General features: G+C 48.2%; 1 protein-coding gene across 1 annotated transcript in view; it reads right to left on the bottom strand.

Moving 5' to 3' along the window:
- Positions 1 to 14,428, bottom strand: part of tg (thyroglobulin) — a 44,408-nt gene extending 29,980 nt beyond the window's left edge. The window contains exons 1-23 of the mRNA XM_029113464.2: positions 14,350 to 14,428; positions 13,983 to 14,091; positions 13,661 to 13,758; positions 13,324 to 13,512; positions 12,931 to 13,090; positions 7,966 to 8,072; positions 7,720 to 7,863; positions 7,205 to 7,390; positions 6,569 to 7,051; positions 6,155 to 6,390; positions 5,847 to 6,015; positions 5,335 to 5,485; positions 4,902 to 5,032; positions 4,536 to 4,673; positions 3,856 to 3,933; positions 3,661 to 3,746; positions 3,213 to 3,333; positions 2,617 to 2,814; positions 2,304 to 2,504; positions 1,277 to 1,425; positions 911 to 1,067; positions 616 to 780; positions 162 to 311 (exon numbers count right to left, since the gene is read on the bottom strand). Of these exons, the coding sequence (XP_028969297.2) occupies positions 162 to 311; positions 616 to 780; positions 911 to 1,067; positions 1,277 to 1,425; positions 2,304 to 2,504; positions 2,617 to 2,814; positions 3,213 to 3,333; positions 3,661 to 3,746; positions 3,856 to 3,933; positions 4,536 to 4,673; positions 4,902 to 5,032; positions 5,335 to 5,485; positions 5,847 to 6,015; positions 6,155 to 6,390; positions 6,569 to 7,051; positions 7,205 to 7,390; positions 7,720 to 7,863; positions 7,966 to 8,072; positions 12,931 to 13,090; positions 13,324 to 13,512; positions 13,661 to 13,758; positions 13,983 to 14,091; positions 14,350 to 14,428 (3,685 nt within the window). The remainder of the gene's footprint in view (positions 1 to 161; positions 312 to 615; positions 781 to 910; positions 1,068 to 1,276; positions 1,426 to 2,303; positions 2,505 to 2,616; positions 2,815 to 3,212; positions 3,334 to 3,660; positions 3,747 to 3,855; positions 3,934 to 4,535; positions 4,674 to 4,901; positions 5,033 to 5,334; positions 5,486 to 5,846; positions 6,016 to 6,154; positions 6,391 to 6,568; positions 7,052 to 7,204; positions 7,391 to 7,719; positions 7,864 to 7,965; positions 8,073 to 12,930; positions 13,091 to 13,323; positions 13,513 to 13,660; positions 13,759 to 13,982; positions 14,092 to 14,349) is intronic.
- Between the last annotated feature and the right edge of the window lie 2,485 nt (positions 14,429 to 16,913).

Below are 16,913 nucleotides of genomic sequence, written 5' to 3'. Positions count from 1 at the left end.
AGGTAGAGGATTTAATTAAAATCATTGTCAACCTATATAATAACCAAGTAATGAAATGTAGGAATGCGGCGCTTGAAAGTTGAATTGCTGAAAGGGATGTGCCCCTAAGAAAGAGAAGGCCGGTGTTAAGGAACCTGAGCAGGTCCTGTCGTCTAACTCACAGTGTGTTGAGCTGGAGGCTCCGTTGGCGGCGGTGGTGGTTCCTTTGGGACACATGGTGCAGAAGTCGGTCCCTTCCTGGTCCTGGTAGGAACCCTGGGGGCAGGGGGAACACAGTCCCCCGCTGGAGAACGTACCTGCAGGACACACCACTGACGAAACAGAGGTAGAGAAGGAGAAGGGAGCAGGAGAAGAGAAGGGGAGAGAGGAGAGAGGGTGAGAAGGGGTCGAGAGGAGGGCGGGAGACAGACATGGGGAGTGAAAAGGAGGTGATAGGTACAGATGATATTGTCAGAGGACTTTAAAACTAATCAATACCCAGTGCTGTTTAATTTTCACTGAGACAAGAATCCATCAGGATTTGGAGTTGTGTTTCGGGGGGGGGGGGGGGGGGGGTTGTGTTTCGGGGGGGGGGGGGGGGGTTGTGTTTCAGGGGAATGGGTAATAAAGACGTACCACATCCTGTTCCTGCCGTAACACGCTGGTAACCACTGGAGCAACCAAAGCTGGGGGCTAAGGTCGAGATAACCCCTGGTTCAGAGGTCACGAGGGACTGGTAGGGTTCACTACCCATCAGGCCTAGCAGCCCATCCAACAGCCTATCTGCACTGAGCGCCACGTCTGGAAATAGAGACATTATCTAAGCATTCGGGCACCTAACAAATAATCTTGACGAAGCATCCATTCACGTGCTTTGAACTAATCTTCAGACAAATACCTGTATATAGACCAAGTCTGAACTCCTCCTTACCAATGTCATGCAGGTCAGGCAGAGCTGAAACAGGGAGGTCTGAGAGCTGAACCCTCCAGCTGACCTCCACACGGAGACTCTCCGCGGTCACGCACTCCACCGACACAGAGGAGTCGTCACACACTGACACAGCTCCGGACTGGCCTGAGGAAGTCATCTGGAGGACCGGAGAGACGTACAGTTAGGAGATCTCTAATGAGATGTTTTGAATGCATGTGTTCAGCTCAGGTTGTGTGGGGCTGGAGGACCTCCTGCAGGAAGTTGCTGCGTTATCCCATTAGGCCAGTAGGGGGCAGACAGTGGGGTCTGTGCACGCGCGCACACACACACACACACACACACACACACACACGCACGCACACCAACCTGCAGACTGCAGAGACCCTTGGCCCTCATGTTCTGCAGAAGAGAGATCTGCAGCCTGGAGTAAAGGGAGGAGCTGCAGGGTTCCTGACCTGGAGCCAGAGAGAGCTGCAGCACAACAGACGTCTGGACTGTTTGCAGCACCTGAGGTCCTGGAACAGACAAGGACAACGACAGACAGAAATATAGAGACAGACAGACAGGGACAGCAACAGACAGACAGAGAAACAGAGTGAATTACAGTACTGGGGGCTTCAGTACAGGGCAGAGAAACGTGACATCCATGTCAAACATTAACCATACATAACACTACCACACAAACAACCTCACACACTGTATCACACTACCACACAAACCACCTCACACACTGCATCACACTACCACACAAACACATTGCATCACACTAGCACACACAAACACACACACACGCGCACACGCACGCACACCCACACACTGTCCACAACACTGGCTACAGTGGGAAGCATCATTAGTCTGAGTAAGAAGTAAACAACCACATACGAACAACCCAAAATAGTGAGGCAGTCACCCAAAACAACTGTCCTGTAACACTCCAGCCAGGATAAACACAACCCTGCCCAAACCACTTCCAGACACCTTCGTCACTGGGTTTCAGGTTGACCAGAAAAACACTGGTGGCTGTTTGTCAATCACCATACCCGTCGTAGTGAAGAAGCCTGTCTATGACTTCTATTGGTATTCTCTGAGAGGCAGCTCATAGGGAGACTCATGTAGCCCTGCTCTACAGGCAGCAGAAAGGCTTTGCTGAATCATCACTCAACAGTTGGTGGTAAAATCTGGAAGCTTGAGATAATTGTCTGGGGATGTCAGGGCAAACCAAAGATCTCATTACAAGTTATATATTTAGAAAGAGAGAAAGAGAAAGAGAGAGAGAAAGAGAGAGGAAGACAAAGGGAGAGACAAATACAAACATTTGACAGAGCCAGAGAGATTGAGAAAGTCAGACAGACAGTGAATACAATTGTGTTTGAAGAAGTGTGCGGTAAGTTACTCTGGCAGGCTTGAGGAAGTGGGGCCTCCGTCATCCACTTTCTGGTCTTCATGTCACACAGAAACGTGTTCACAGGAAGTGTGCTTTCATAACCCAGGTGACAGATTAAGTCACAGCTTTGCTGACCACCAACCAACTCAGAGAGACAGACAACATCACCATGGGAAATGGGGTCAGAGTGGGGAGATGGGCACTGTGGACCTGGAGGAAGATGAAGGGCGACACGGGGAGGAAGATGAGGGGCGACACGGGGAGGAAGAATACAATACAAAACACTACAGACCAAACATCCAGTCCACCTGGACAGACTTACTGTCACAGGTAGGACCATCCCCTGAGCTGCGTGGGGTCCTGGTCAGTGGGAGCTCCTGTCCATCGGTCTGAGACACACACCAGCAGTCCGTCTGGTCACACTGCCGAGGGGTGAACAGCGCTCCCTCCATCTGGCAATCTGGGTCATAACCCGGTCTGGCGGGACCGCTGTCCTTCAGCAACTGGCACCAGCTAGGACCTACGGGGGTTATCGCAGTCAGGGTGGCAGGTGGGCTTGAAAACATCAGGGTATTTAATGTACAACTGTGCTGAAGTGAACAACACAGGCTTAGCTAAAGTTAGCCAAATAGGAAAGATGCCCGAAAAGTGGGTCAATTTCCAAAACAACTAAGAGCATTCATGAGCAAGGCAAAGCTAACCCGTAGCCACCAGCCTCTAACAGCACGGATACTGAAGATACATGTGAGAGTTTGAGAGGGAAGAGTGAGTGATTCAGGCATCAGTCATAGTGTTCAATCCGGTGTGTAAATCGCCATATTCCCTTTACAGTGATCAAAGGGCAGTGCTCGGTTTAAGGGCATAGGGCGGCATTTGGGATGCATTCAGATTGTTATAGCGGCGGGTGCATGTCAGTACATGAGGGGCCTCCTGTGGGCCTCAAGGCAGCAGGCCGGAGGACTTCCCCAGTGAAGGGACTGACACACCAGGCTTCATCTCGGCCTGAACGGTCCTTCTGGAGCACAGAGAATTGGCCACTCTGGAAAGGGAAAGGAAAAGGGGATATTTGTCAGTTTATGGATTTAAAGGTGCCCCTTCGGAATTGGAGAGATCGGGGGGGGGCTGCCATGGGTGCTCATGAGCATAATGACAGATCTTGGCTGGCTCGGGGACTCGATCTTAAAAACCAATAAAGTGCTTTCTAGACCTTATATAACTATGAAACTTAAACAACTGTTGTTAACGTCACAAAGATTAATTTCCAACGTACAGGATGTCTGTTATAATTGCAGACGCTTCAAAAATACACAAACAAAGGAGGAAAAGAAAGTAACCTACATGCCAGACCAGATCTGTCATTACTCACTGTGTCACATGTCGGGGTGAAAGAGGAACTGGACGTCCAATCAGAAAGCAGAGACTGGTCGTGCTCCCTCTGACAACGGGTCTGGCCTGGAACACAAGGCAGATTCATTCAGACACGTCAGCCCAGAAGCCAAAGAACAAAGCGGGCCGAGAGAATGACAGCCGACTAGAAACTCTAAAATGGCGTCAGTCTTACACTCCAGTCTCCGCGTCGGACGCCTAACCGGAGTGCCGGAGATAAAGACTCCTTTCTCATCCACACACCAGCAGGAACCTACAGTACGAAACACAGACAACAGTACTGTTCAAGTGCCTTGTCTTTCTTCAACCCAAATATTTATTATACAGTGGGGCAAAAAAGTATTTAGTCAGCCCCCAATTGTGCAAGTTGTCCCACTTAAAAAAATGAGAGAGGCCTGTAATTTTCATCATAGGTACACTTCAACTATGAGAGGGGGCTGGATTTGGTCCCATGCTACAGTAGTACATGTGGGCTGGATTTGGTCCCATGCTACAGTAGTACATGTGGGCTGGATTTGGTCCCATGCTACAGTAGTACATGTGGGCTGGATTTGGTCCCATGCTACAGTAGTACATGTGGGCTGGATTTGGTCCCATGCTACAGTAGTACATGTGGGCTGGATTTGGTCCCATGCTACAGTAGTACATGTGGGCTGGATTTGGTCCCATGCTACAGTAGTACATGTGCTCTGGAGGCAACGGTTTAGACACTGCACCACCCTAAGACCCAACTGGAATATTCTGAATAAAGAAACGTCTACGATACACTGACCACGAGGGCCAAGACAGGAGGGTTTCCGACCCTGAGCGGAACTTCCTGGACAAAGAGACGTTCCATAGAGGAGGCGGAGGTACCTGAGCTGGGGTGACATTGGGTGGGCACCCACAGACCGTGGGCGTCGCACTGAGGTCTGTAGGGCTGGTAGCCCATCAGCACAGACGTCCTCTCCTCCAAGGACGATGCCCACCGACTGCGCCAGTAGAACTGAAGGGCTGGAGATGAAAGATTAAAACAATGTGCTCATTTCAATGTTATGGGCATTTGCGTTTGGCACAAAAACAAACATGTGAAATAGAAGAAAATGTATATATTTAAATTACTATAAATATGAAAAATGTACTCTTTGTAGTTAAGCACCGGGAGGGGCAATTTATGGATCATTTCACGCAAGGTAGCATATGACATCGTATTCGGAGGAAATGACATCACGTAAGACGTACTGGAGTGGACAGCCAGTTGTAGAGCAGATTTTGATTGGCTAAGCAGCTTGTCAGACAGCAGCGTGGTCTCTGTGGGGAGGGCTTGGAGCAGTTCGTTAGGGCTCAGACGAAGCCCCTCAGACAGCAGGTAGCTACACACCAGGGGGAACAACCACAGGAAGAAGCCTTAGTAAACGAACACCTGGGCTGCAACACTTAAGTAACTTTCCAAAAATAGACAAGTGTCTTCGAAATCTTGAATGGAGGACTGACAGCTCTCCTGCTCTTTCCAGCCTGATTCCAGATACGTTTCAATCGGAAACTGAAGGTACTGAAATTTTGCAACCCTGCTCACATTCGACATGCGCTCACTGACAGAATAGTGAACTTGTGAGAACAAAGATATTCGGCTCCTCGGCATGTCTCAGAACAGGATGTCCGTCATCAGGTTTACCTGTAGCCCACAGGTGTGTGAGAGCGGTTGGATAGGAGTATCAGACGCTCAGCATCTTCCAGGAACTCCTCTACTACTCCTGCAGCCAGGGCACAGGAGCCCACTGGGGCTTGAAAGGGAGGAGGAGAGGGAGGAGGAGAGGGAGAAGGACCTGGAGTACGGGGGAAAAACAACAACAGAAATGTGATTGTCCTAAATTACACACTATAACCTTAACAAGGGACAACCTCATTGATGTGGCCCAAAGGTCAAATGTACTCTTATAATCTCTACTCCGCACAGCCAGAATAGGACCGGGCCACCCCTCAGATTCTGGCTCCTCTCTAGGTTTCTTCCTGAGTTTTGACCCCACTAGGGTGTTTGTCCTAGCCACCGTGCATTAACTGTTGTTGCTTGTTCTTTGGGCTTTCAGGCTGGGTGTCCGTAAAACCACTTTGTGACAACTACTGATGCAAAAAGAGCTTTATGAAACACATTTGATATTTCTGCTAATAACGGAGAGGCCTACTCACACTGAAAGGCTTGTCCAATGGCGCTGGCGTCGTGATGGTCTCCCAGGCGGTTGCCCTGGTGATCCAGGCAGAAGCAGCTTCTCCCCAGACACTGTAGGGTCACATAGCTCCCGTCCTCCGCGCACTTCGGCAAGAAAATCTCAACCCCTGCAGCCCGGCTCGATTTCACCTGTCCAGTCACATGCAAAGGATGTGGAGCACGGTTGAACAGCCTGACCGGTCCTCAACATGCAGTCGACAAATACATCAGGAAATCACCATTAAAACCCAGGTGGGTATTCACAAACATGGCAGGGGAAAGTAGTTACCCTCTGGGCTGCCGCACGCTCAACCTCGCACGGAGATGGACACCTTGGCCTTTTGCCTGTGGCTCGTGACCCCATGACCTCTTGACCTCGGGGGTCAACACACCAGCACTCTGAGCCATGGCACTGGACGTCCTCATACTGACCGTTGTCATGGCAGCTGGGCACGTACAGGGCAGAGGGATCCCTCTCACAGCCACCTGATTGGGCGCTATCAAACTGAGTCCTGAGGAGCTCACCTATAGAATTGAATTAATTAGTGTAAAAAATAGAAATAAAAGTAGATCTGTATCGCCATCCCAAGAGGATAGTGCTTTAAATGATCTATTTAAAACATGTCCACAGGGGTAATTGACATTAAAAAGGAAAGGACATGCGATGATATAAAACAATAAAGACACAATTACAAAAACAAACCTATCCGGGTGCTGTCCTGTGCTTTGTATAGGAGGATGGTTTGGCCCAGGGCAGAAAGGAAGTCTGGGTTCTCTAGGGTGGCGCTGATGAGTTTTACCAGGTCTTGGTTGGTTTTCGGATGGGCCTGGCTGAACTTGTGTGTGCCACTGACTCCGACAGCCCCTGTGAAGTTAAAGCTCACTGTGTTCCTCAAGAACTTTCCCCCGAACAAGTTCTCCAGGAGCCTCTTGGGGTCGGAGGCCAGGGCCAGGGCTTTGAGGGCCATCGCTCCACTAGGGAACAGTCCCTGGACAGTCTCGGCAAGGACGTCTTCTAAATTGTCTCGGTCCGACTCGGGGAGAGACCCCAGGAGGAGCTGGTGCAGCTGGGGGTGACAGGGAGAGAGGCGGTCTGGGTGTGTCGGGGGGTCCTGCCCTGAGGGGCCAGAGAGGAGTCGGGATAGGGCCTGACGGCGCTCAGACGGACAGTCCTTCAGAGCAGCACCTGAGTTCACCAGCGGAGAGGAGAGACAGAAAACACGGTTCAGGGAGAGCATTCACACAGTACCTCAGACTCAGAGATAATCTGTCCCTTAAAGCTGATTTCTAACTCGTGTGTGCTGCAGTTGTCCACAGACAACACAACCTGCTACCTTACCACAGTCAGGGGTTCCTCCTAGTCGTCGCGTCCCAGAGATCTCCTTCCCTTCGCTGTCGACACACCAGCACTGCCCCCCGGCCTGGCACTGGACTGGCACGTAACCGCCGCTAGCATCACAGGATGGCACAAAGACACCGCCGGCTGCAATCGCAGCGGTTCGCTCGCTCTCACAAGGGGACGCGCCTCGGTGACAGGAAGAGACAGACAGAACACAGGGAGAGAGAGACAGACAGAACACAGGGAGAGAGACAAACAGAACACAGGGAGAGAGAGACAGACAGAACACAGGGAGAGAGACAAACAGAACACAGGGAGAGGGAGACAGAATGCAGGAATTTTAAAGAAGCCAGAGAAGCAGCTTATGTAAAGAAAGGCTTATAAGAACGCCAGAAATCAAGTGAATTAAATCAAACCAATGCAAATTGCGTGTTTGACTGCATTCCATCACTTCTGCTCCAGTCGTCATCATGAGCCATTCAAATTAAATTGATTAAGAAACAAAATAAACCTACATCTGAACCTGCCAGTTGTAGCCAATCGGAGGGCCAGGAACCTCCTCTGTAGGATACGATAAATGTTGGTCTGGGAGAAAGAACGGCCCGATTCCAGGCCAGAGAAGGCTGTGTCGTACACCTCGTCTAGGAAAAGCTCTACGCCTGGTTATCGCGGGGGGGAAACAAGGATTTCACTTCCTCACATTGTCTAGTACTAATGATATAAGTATTTGGGAAGGCACCTGGGGATGTAGAATCTGTTACCTGTGCTAGGAAGTTCTCTGCCTCTGCTGTCAGCACAGAAACAGTAACTGGACACCCCAGGGTATGTCTGTCTGAAGCTGCTGAAGGTCTGGAATACTTTGGGGAACCTGTGAACACGTCAGACACTTTATGGAAAACTGGTTCCTGGAGTAATAAAACAGACCTGCAGGCATGGACATGGTAGCTGTAGATATCAATATCAACCATAGAACCAAACTGGTCTGTGTAATTAACAACAGCTGAGTTAGAGCTTCCTTTGTGTGACGAGAAGAATTGCAAAGAGTCTGCAATGGATCAATTTTTATAAAAAAAGATTTATTTAGACTTACTTTTTCTTGGCCACTTTGTAGGAATCATACCTGGTAAACTTTAGGTTCTGAGTTAGGATGTTCAGATAACAGAAGATCGAAGTCGCAGATAACAGTCTGTTTTTACACTGTATCTAGTTAACAGGACATAGTGTATATCATACTGCATCTACTTAACAGGAAATAGTGTCTGTAAAACTGTATTTAGCTCAAAGATAAATGTAAACTGCTGATAGCCTATCACTTATTGTAAGCTACCAAAGCTAAAAATAAAACAGCAGCAGAATGTCCTGCTGATTCCTAGTTGATCTGGCCACAAGACAGGTCAAAAAAGACCGGACGGTTGAGTGACCCTTTAAAACAACTTCACAGCCAATGGAACTACTAAGTTGTAGCCATGATCTCTTCTGTTTCTCAGCCTAAAAAGGGAACATTTCACTTTACAGGTTTTGATTTTGGAGGTTTAATCCTCTGATGAATGTTTGCCTACTAGTTGGCAGTGAGGACAAGTTCCCAAGTGGCTTTAGAAGACAAGGAACAACCTGACCTTTGCCCCCGTTGTGATTCACTGTAGACTGGAGGGTAACAGAGGGCCTGAGCCAGGCTGGGGGGCAAATCATGCAAAAAGGCAAGATCAGGTCAACTTGGAACCCTGCACAGGCATTCAGAGACACACATGCAGTAGCATCTGGCCAAGACTCTGGTCTAACATTTAAAGAAAAGCAGTGCACTGTGGTTGTAGTTGATGAAGTTGATTTCCCTTTGAAATAACATCAGCTGGCCAGCAATGAATTCAATGTAGCTGGCGGGGGAAAATAAACGTGTGGCCAGAAAGACATTATTATAATTCAACTATGGATTTGTAAGCAGGCCTCTGTGGAATGCATCAGAGTTTTTGTGTTTCTGCAGCTGGCTCAACAGAAGTTGAAAAAGCTTTTGCATGAAGGAGCTGAATATCATGCACTTCCACACAATTTAACTAATGTGTAAGCAGTTTTCACAAACCCACATTCCAGATTAGATGGACAATCAAAGAAGTATCATCTGGAATGGCTACTTTGTTCACTTTAGACCAGCATTTTCCAACTTCAGTAACTGAGCACACCCAAAAGCACACATTTTTGTCAGAGAACCAAACAACCTAAATCAATTGGTCAACTAATCTTTAAGCCACTAATCAGCTGAACCAGCTAAATCGATCTGGGACCATGTTATGAACCCCAGGGAGACTGTAATTGATCCAAGTATAGAGCACAGATTTAATAACAGCAAGGGGTACAAACATGGAATCCAAGGCAGAAGGTCAAAACCAGGTAGAATGTAAGACAGGCAAAGACACGAGGAATGGGCTAGGAAACCTGGTCGAGAGGTGTCAAAAATGTAATTGGTAGGAATCAGAAGGTCAAGAATAAATACAGGCTCAGTAGAGTAGCAACTAACTAACAATACCTCACAAAGAAACAATGAAGACAGAGTAATATGCAATATATATACACAGGTGAAACCTAACCCCAGGGATTAACAACAGGTGTTCAGAACTCCAGTGATCGGGGGCGTGGCCTGGGTGGCTGGTGAGAGAGTGAGCTGGCAGCGGTCTATCATTAAAAGGGGTACATGATGGGGTTACTCCAGGAATGGAGTTGGAAAACACTGCATCAGACAGTCAAAGTGGGGCCAGGTGATTCAGACTCACTACTACAGCACCAGTTTCAACTCACAGACTGCAGTTTGTTTGCCACTCAAGCCGCTCTTGACCATACAGACAATGAAACATATGCTTCCTCCATTCTGGATTACATCAAGATCAGCATCAACAATGTCACCATGCATAAACTAATAAAGACCTTCCCCAACCAGAAGCTGTGCATGAACATAGAGGTCCAACAACTGCTAAAGACACAACGCTGCTTTCAGATCCAGCGATGCGGAGGTCTACAGCTCATCCAGGGCCAATCTGAAAAAAGGCAACAAGATGGCCAAAAATGACCACAAACTGCGGACTGAGGAGCACTTCAAGAACAACTCCAAACCCTGACGCATGTGGCAGGGCATCCAGGCATTCACAGACTACTGTCTAGCCAGAATGACTTCCAACTTGTCGCATTCAACTCCCTATGATCATGAAATGATTAGACTAGTTCTGGCCCAAACTTAAGTCCTGTCTCCCCTCGACACTGGATCCCTACCAGTTTGCCTAGCGGTCAAACAGGTCTACAGAGGATGCCGTCTCCACAGCTTAACACTCTGCCCTGACCCACATGGGCAAAACCAACACCTATGTGAGAATAGACTTCTTATTATTCAGACATAGCTCAGTATTCAACACGGTCATCCCCTCTTGGCTGGTCAATAAACTCTATGACCTGGGGATCAGCCCCTCTCTCTGCAATCAGACTTTGGACTTCCTAACCAACAGACCCCAGTCTGTCAGGTTAGACAACTTCACCTCCTCCACCCTGATCCTGAACACTGGTGTTCCACAAGGCTGTGTGCTGAGCCCCCTCCTGTACTCCCTCTTCACCCACAACTGCGTTCCTGTACACAGTTCCAACACCATCATCAAGTTTGCAGACGACCCCACGGTGGTAGACCTGATCAGTGACAATGACGAGTCAGCCTACAGGGAGGAGGTCAAGGGCCTGACGGCATGATGCATTGACAATAACCTAACCCTGAATGCAAATAAAACCATGGAGCTGTCTTCCAAGATCCTTGTGAACTTTAACTGCGGCACAATTGACAGCAATCTGACTAACTGTGCCACAGTGTGGTTTAGCGGTTTCTCAGAAGCTGACCGGAAGGCCCTGCAACGAGTGGTGAAATTCGCCCAGCACATCACTGATGCCCAGCTCCCGGCCATCATAGACCTCCAGCGCAAGTGTTGTCTGCACAGGGTGCGTGGTATCATCAGGGACTCTTCACATCCATGCCACAATCTGTTTGCCCTCCTACCGTCAGGCAGGTGGTACAGGTCTCTTCATTCCCACACCAGCAGGCTCAGGAACAGTTTCGTTCCATCTACTGTTACCCTGCTGAACTCTGTGGCCCATCACTAACCATACCCCCCCCCCCAGGGACCTTGTTGCCCTACTCCCTTTGTACTACTGGACTCTGAAACTGCCTTGCAAAGTCTGATAATGTAGTTTTCAGGAACCTCACTGCTGCAATCCCTGCATTTCAGTTGCACACACCTTGCTCCTTCAACTTGCCTTCATTGCACATCTAGAGTTGCCTTCGTACTTTTCCAGTTGTTACATATACACGTCTACAGCAGGGGCCTCATAGCTGCTATTTCTGCCCATGCTACTTTACTCCTTCAAATATGTCTCGTTTGCACATCTAGAATGCCATGTAGAATTGACATTTGTACCTGTACAGCTATTTATCCCACTTGTAAGATCCACTATACATACATTTTATACATTTTCTGCCCTCCTCTATTTGCCTTAATTGCACATGTAGTATTGCCATTTGTACTGCATTTGCCTTCTTTGCACATCTATACATTCCACTTTTAACATAAATATACTTGTAAATGTTCTGCACTCTTCCATTTGTACTTCTGATTAGATGCTAACTGCATTTCGTTGTACTGTACTTGTGCTTGTTCAATGACAATAAAGTTGAATCTAATCTAAAGTATAAATGCTGTACTGTACAATTTGCTTCCTACACACCATCTCATTTAAGTTAAATTCAAAAATGTGCAATTCCATACACAGGAATAGGTTAATATTAGCATAAAAATACAGATGTTAATCTGGGCTCCATAATATAGTCTTCAGTAGGAACCCTGTCTAAAGGCCAGGCCCTCCTCACTCCAACAAGAAATCTGCCCATATCAAGTGGTTCAACAATTGATACGTGAGGGTTTTTTGACAGGACAGACCATAGACTGACAAGGGACAGACTCTTACATTTTTCCCAGCATTCTGATAGGTGACCATGTGAAACCCAGGCAACATTAAGAACAACAAAACTTCATGCATATTCATTAGGCTAGCACAGCATCCTAGCCTCCACCCATTACGGTTAACATCAACACTCTTTACAGGCTATTAAAAAAAAAAGGTTTTAAATTAAATGCATCCACCAGTCTAAATAGGTGAATGGATGCGAGTGAATCTGGTGGAAACCCAGTTCTCACAGGACATTAATGTCATTTTTGGGGTGGACACAAAGATCTTGTCATCATATTCGTCATCTCTGCACAGACCAAAGCCTAAGGCACAACTGCCATCTAGAGGCAGAGACCATGACTGTGCAAAGCTGTCTAATATTCTCAATGTAAAATGTCTGTGCGTGCATGTGTGCATACCTTAAGGGGACAAAAACGCCCTGTGTGGACATCCCCATTAGGAAAAACTAGATTTTATGACTTAGGGGTTAGTTTTAGATTGAAACTACAAATTAGGGTTAGGCATTAGGGCTAGGTTAAGTTTAGGCATTACGGGTTAGAGTTAGGGGTTAGGCATTAGGGCTAGGTTAAGTATAGGCATTACAGGTTAGAGTTAGGGGTTAGGGTTAGGCATTAGGGCTAGGTTAAGTTTAGGCATTACGGGTTAGAGTTAGGGGTTAGGGTTAGGGGTTAGGGTTAGGGGTTAGGGGTTAGGCAAATGGCCATTTTGGTTTTCACTGTTCATCTTCGTGTGCTCACCTGTTGAAAGTGTGGAGCAGGTCAAAGACCATCCTGTCAGTAGTGTTGACAAACTTGCACTGCACGGGCAAGAAGGAGCCGTCAGCCGAGCACAGAGGCGGGGAGCTCTCCCCAACACCATGGAGGAGACGACGTGATCGGACCTCACAGCTGCCGGGGCCTGGGGTAAAAAGTGGCTCTCGTTTTCAATCAAATCCAGCTGAGGTCTTAACCTCAGCATTTACACAACCCAAATGGGAAATGTCATGCAACCGTTACTGAACGAGAACGCATATAAGTACCAAAGGGGACATTTGTCTTTGACATAGTCCGGCAGTAATCTCGGGCACATTAGAGACTCAACTAGAAACACACATCAGTCTGTCACGGACGTCGAGGCCCAGGCCAACTCACACTGAGAGGGCTTTCCATTCTGCCGGGTGCCATAGATCTCCATGCCCTCCACGTCCACGCACCAGCACTGGCCATGGGCACTGTCACACTGCACGGGTTGGTACTCCCCGGAGGTCTGGCATCGGGGCACCAGCGGGGCTTCGCCATCCAGCCAGGCCTGCTGTCTGTGGAGCTGGCAGGAAGTCAGACCTGCGGGCACAGGACCGGGGAGGCGGAGCCAGGTGAGGTTGTTAAACTGCACTGGCCGTGACGATTGCGGTTGAACCAAAATTCAGTAAGCAAGCCCTTGATTCATTTTTTGAGTGACTGAGACAAGTGGAGAGGCGCGTTTGCTCACAGTTGACAGCCGTTCCGTTTCGTCTGGTCCCGGAGATCTCAGCTCCCTCGGCATTCACACACCAGCACTCCACACCGCTCAGCCCGCACTGGATGTGTCTGGAGAACACAGCAAGAGTTGGGGGAAGACAATTTTGGTGGGAGCAGCCTAATCACAGAGTGAACCAGCTACGTGGCAATTAGGTTGGTTCCACCAAGATGCCAGAGGGGGAACAACAAGTGTTTATTCCCTGACAGATGTTGTTCCTGTTGTCCAAGCTATCCACTTTAAAATAATGTGTCATATTCTGTGAAGTGATAATAAGAATTTTTCTCCAGTGTACCTAAACCGTCCATCCTCTGAGCACTGATAAACATGGTCTTGTTGCCGGGATGAAGCAAGGCCTCGTAGCAACTCACAGTGGCTGAGGGTCTCTGACTCCAACTGGTATTCTGAAAACATTATTCTTTTTTTAATTATTATTGGAAGATAGACTCCAGATTTAACTCAAGTAGTTCAACTGAGAAATAATCCCATCTTCGCTTCCAGGCATTGTGGATAACAAATCATAGGAAACAACAGAAAAACATGTCCACTTGATAACATTTTAATGATTACACCCAAATAATCATGGAAAGAGCATTAATATAAGTGATTGAAATTGCATTTGTATGAAAAACAACATATTTATGATGGAGAAAAATCATCACCTGAAATCTTCCCCTCAGACAGATGAAGGCCGCACAGCAGCGCGGAGGTCACCAGAAAAACCATCTCCCTCTGCGCCATCTTGATCCGATGAAAGTTGCACGGTGATGAGACCGGTCCACAATGTCTGTATTTATACCTTCAGAATATCTGCATTGTCATCGGACCCTGCGTGTCAAGGCACTCTGGAGTACGTGGGGCAGTCACTTTCCAAACGTTGAACATTCAGGTGGGTTTGGTATAGTGGCTCTTCTAGTGGGAGCAGTTGAACCTGAGTCATGAGTACCACTTGTTAAGTTAGTCAGACGGGACGCGCCATACCACTTGACTTGTGCTTGGGCCAGTGTCGTATTCAATGGAGTAGAGCATTTGGGGAAATGTTTTTGGCAACACACCGAAATGTATGACAAGACGTTTTAACATTTACTTGCTAGATTGGATATTCCTTACATACATCTGCAACATGATTTCGCTTAGTCAAAACTCTAATTCGAGATCTTACGTGGAATCAACTCCAGACCTTTTACCTGCTTAACTGATAAATCATGAACGAATGAATAGCCCACACCTGTCCATGAAACAGCTTTTGAGTCAATTGAAAAAGATGGGGTTACATATTAAAGAGCTGTAATTCCTAAACTCTTCCAACAATTTGGATGTGAATACTCTCAAATTAAAGCTGGGAGTAGGCACTCAAAGCTAGGGTGACCAGTCATCCCGGTTTCAAGCCGGGTGTCCCGGGTCCCGACAAATATCTGTAAAACACTAAAATGGCCCGGTTTCCGACATTCACTATACCAAATTGTCGCGGTTTTCACCACAATAATAATAACAATACTGTAATGTTTCCACATACAAGTCGGAGCCAAACAAACAACTGGGTAGAACTGCGGCGCAAAGCAACAATTCTAATCAAAGCTCAAAGCGCCACGGCTCCACCAGCCACAAGCACGTCTGATGACCAACATGCGTGCGTAAGCGCAGACATGTGCGCGTGCATTAACGTGCGGTCACACAAGGGTCCCGGTTACATTAACTACTAACTGTATTTGGTCATAGCTGTTACTGTAGCAGACTGATTAAATATAGATTATATTCAGACATCCAAATATATTCAGCTCATTTAAACTTACCTAAATTACAAATTTTAATGGAACTGAAAAAATATACCTCAAACCTGAAATATGCATTTTTTTAAATTCATCATCATTTTCTTCCGCTTATCAGGGGCCGGGTCGCGGCTCCACTCTGAGCTCCTCCCGGGTGACCGAGCTTTTCACCCTATCTCTAAGGGATCGCCCAGCCACCCTGCGGAGAAAGCTCATTTCGGCCGCCTGTATCTGGGATCTTGTCCTTTCGGTCATGACCCAAAGCTCATGACCATAGGTGAGAGTAGGAACGTAGATTGACCGGTAAATTGAGAGCTTCGCCTCGCGGCTCAGCTCTTTCTTCACCACGACAGACCGATACATCGACCGCATGACTGCAGAAGCTGCACCGATCCGTCTGTCAATCTCCCGTTCCATCCTTCCCTCACTCGTGAACAAGACCCCTATATACTTAAACTGCTCCACTTGAGGCAAGAACTCTCCACCAAGTGGGCAAGCCACCCTTTTCCGACTGAGGACCATGGCCTCGGATTTGGAGGTCCTGATTTTCATCCCAACCGCTTCACACTCGGCTGCAAACCGTCCCAGTGCATGCTGAAGGTCCTGGTTTGAAGAGGCCAACACGACAACATCATCCACAAAGAGCAGAGACGAAATCGTGTGGTCCCCAAACCTGACACCCTCCGGCCCCTGGCTGCGCCTAGAAATTCTGTCCATAAAAATTACGAACAGAACCGGCGACATAGGGCAGCCCTGCTGGAGTCCAACATGCACTGGGAACATGTCTGACTTACTGCCGGCAATGCGAACCAAGTTCCTGCTTTGGTCGTACAGGGACCTGACAGCCCTTAGCAAAGGACCCAGGACCCCATACTCCCGAAGCACCCTCCACAGGATGCCACGAGGGACACAGTCGAATGCCTTCTCCAAATCCACAAAACACATGTGGATTGGTTGGGCAAACTCCCATGAACCCTCCATCACCCTGTAGAGGGTATAGAGCTGGTCCAGTGTTCCACGGCCCGGACGAAAACTGCACTGTTCCTCCTGAATCCGAGGTTCTACTATCGGCTGTATTCTCCTCTCCAGTACCCTGGCATAGACTTTCCCGGGGAGGCTGAGAAGTGTGATCCCCCTGTAGTTGGGACACACCCTCCGGTCCCCCTTCTTAAAAAGAGGGACCACCACCCTGGTCTGCCATCCCAGAGGCACTGTCCCCGACCGCCAGGCGATGCTGCTGGAGGCGTGTCAACCAAGTCAGCCCCACAACATTCAGAGACTTGAGGTACTCATCCACCCCCGGTGCCTTGCCACCGAGGACTTTCTTGACTACCTAAGTGACTTGAGCCCGGGTGATGGACGAGACCTTACGGCCACAGCTCCGAGCAGCCGCTTCGACAATGGAGGTGGAGAACATGGTCCACTCGGACTCAATATCTCCAGCCTCCCTCGGGATC

Source organism: Esox lucius, chromosome 16 (assembly GCF_011004845.1).
Source record: "Esox lucius isolate fEsoLuc1 chromosome 16, fEsoLuc1.pri, whole genome shotgun sequence".
Taxonomy (NCBI): Eukaryota; Metazoa; Chordata; class Actinopteri; order Esociformes; family Esocidae; genus Esox; species Esox lucius.
This window is presented reverse-complemented; position numbering and strand designations above follow the sequence as displayed.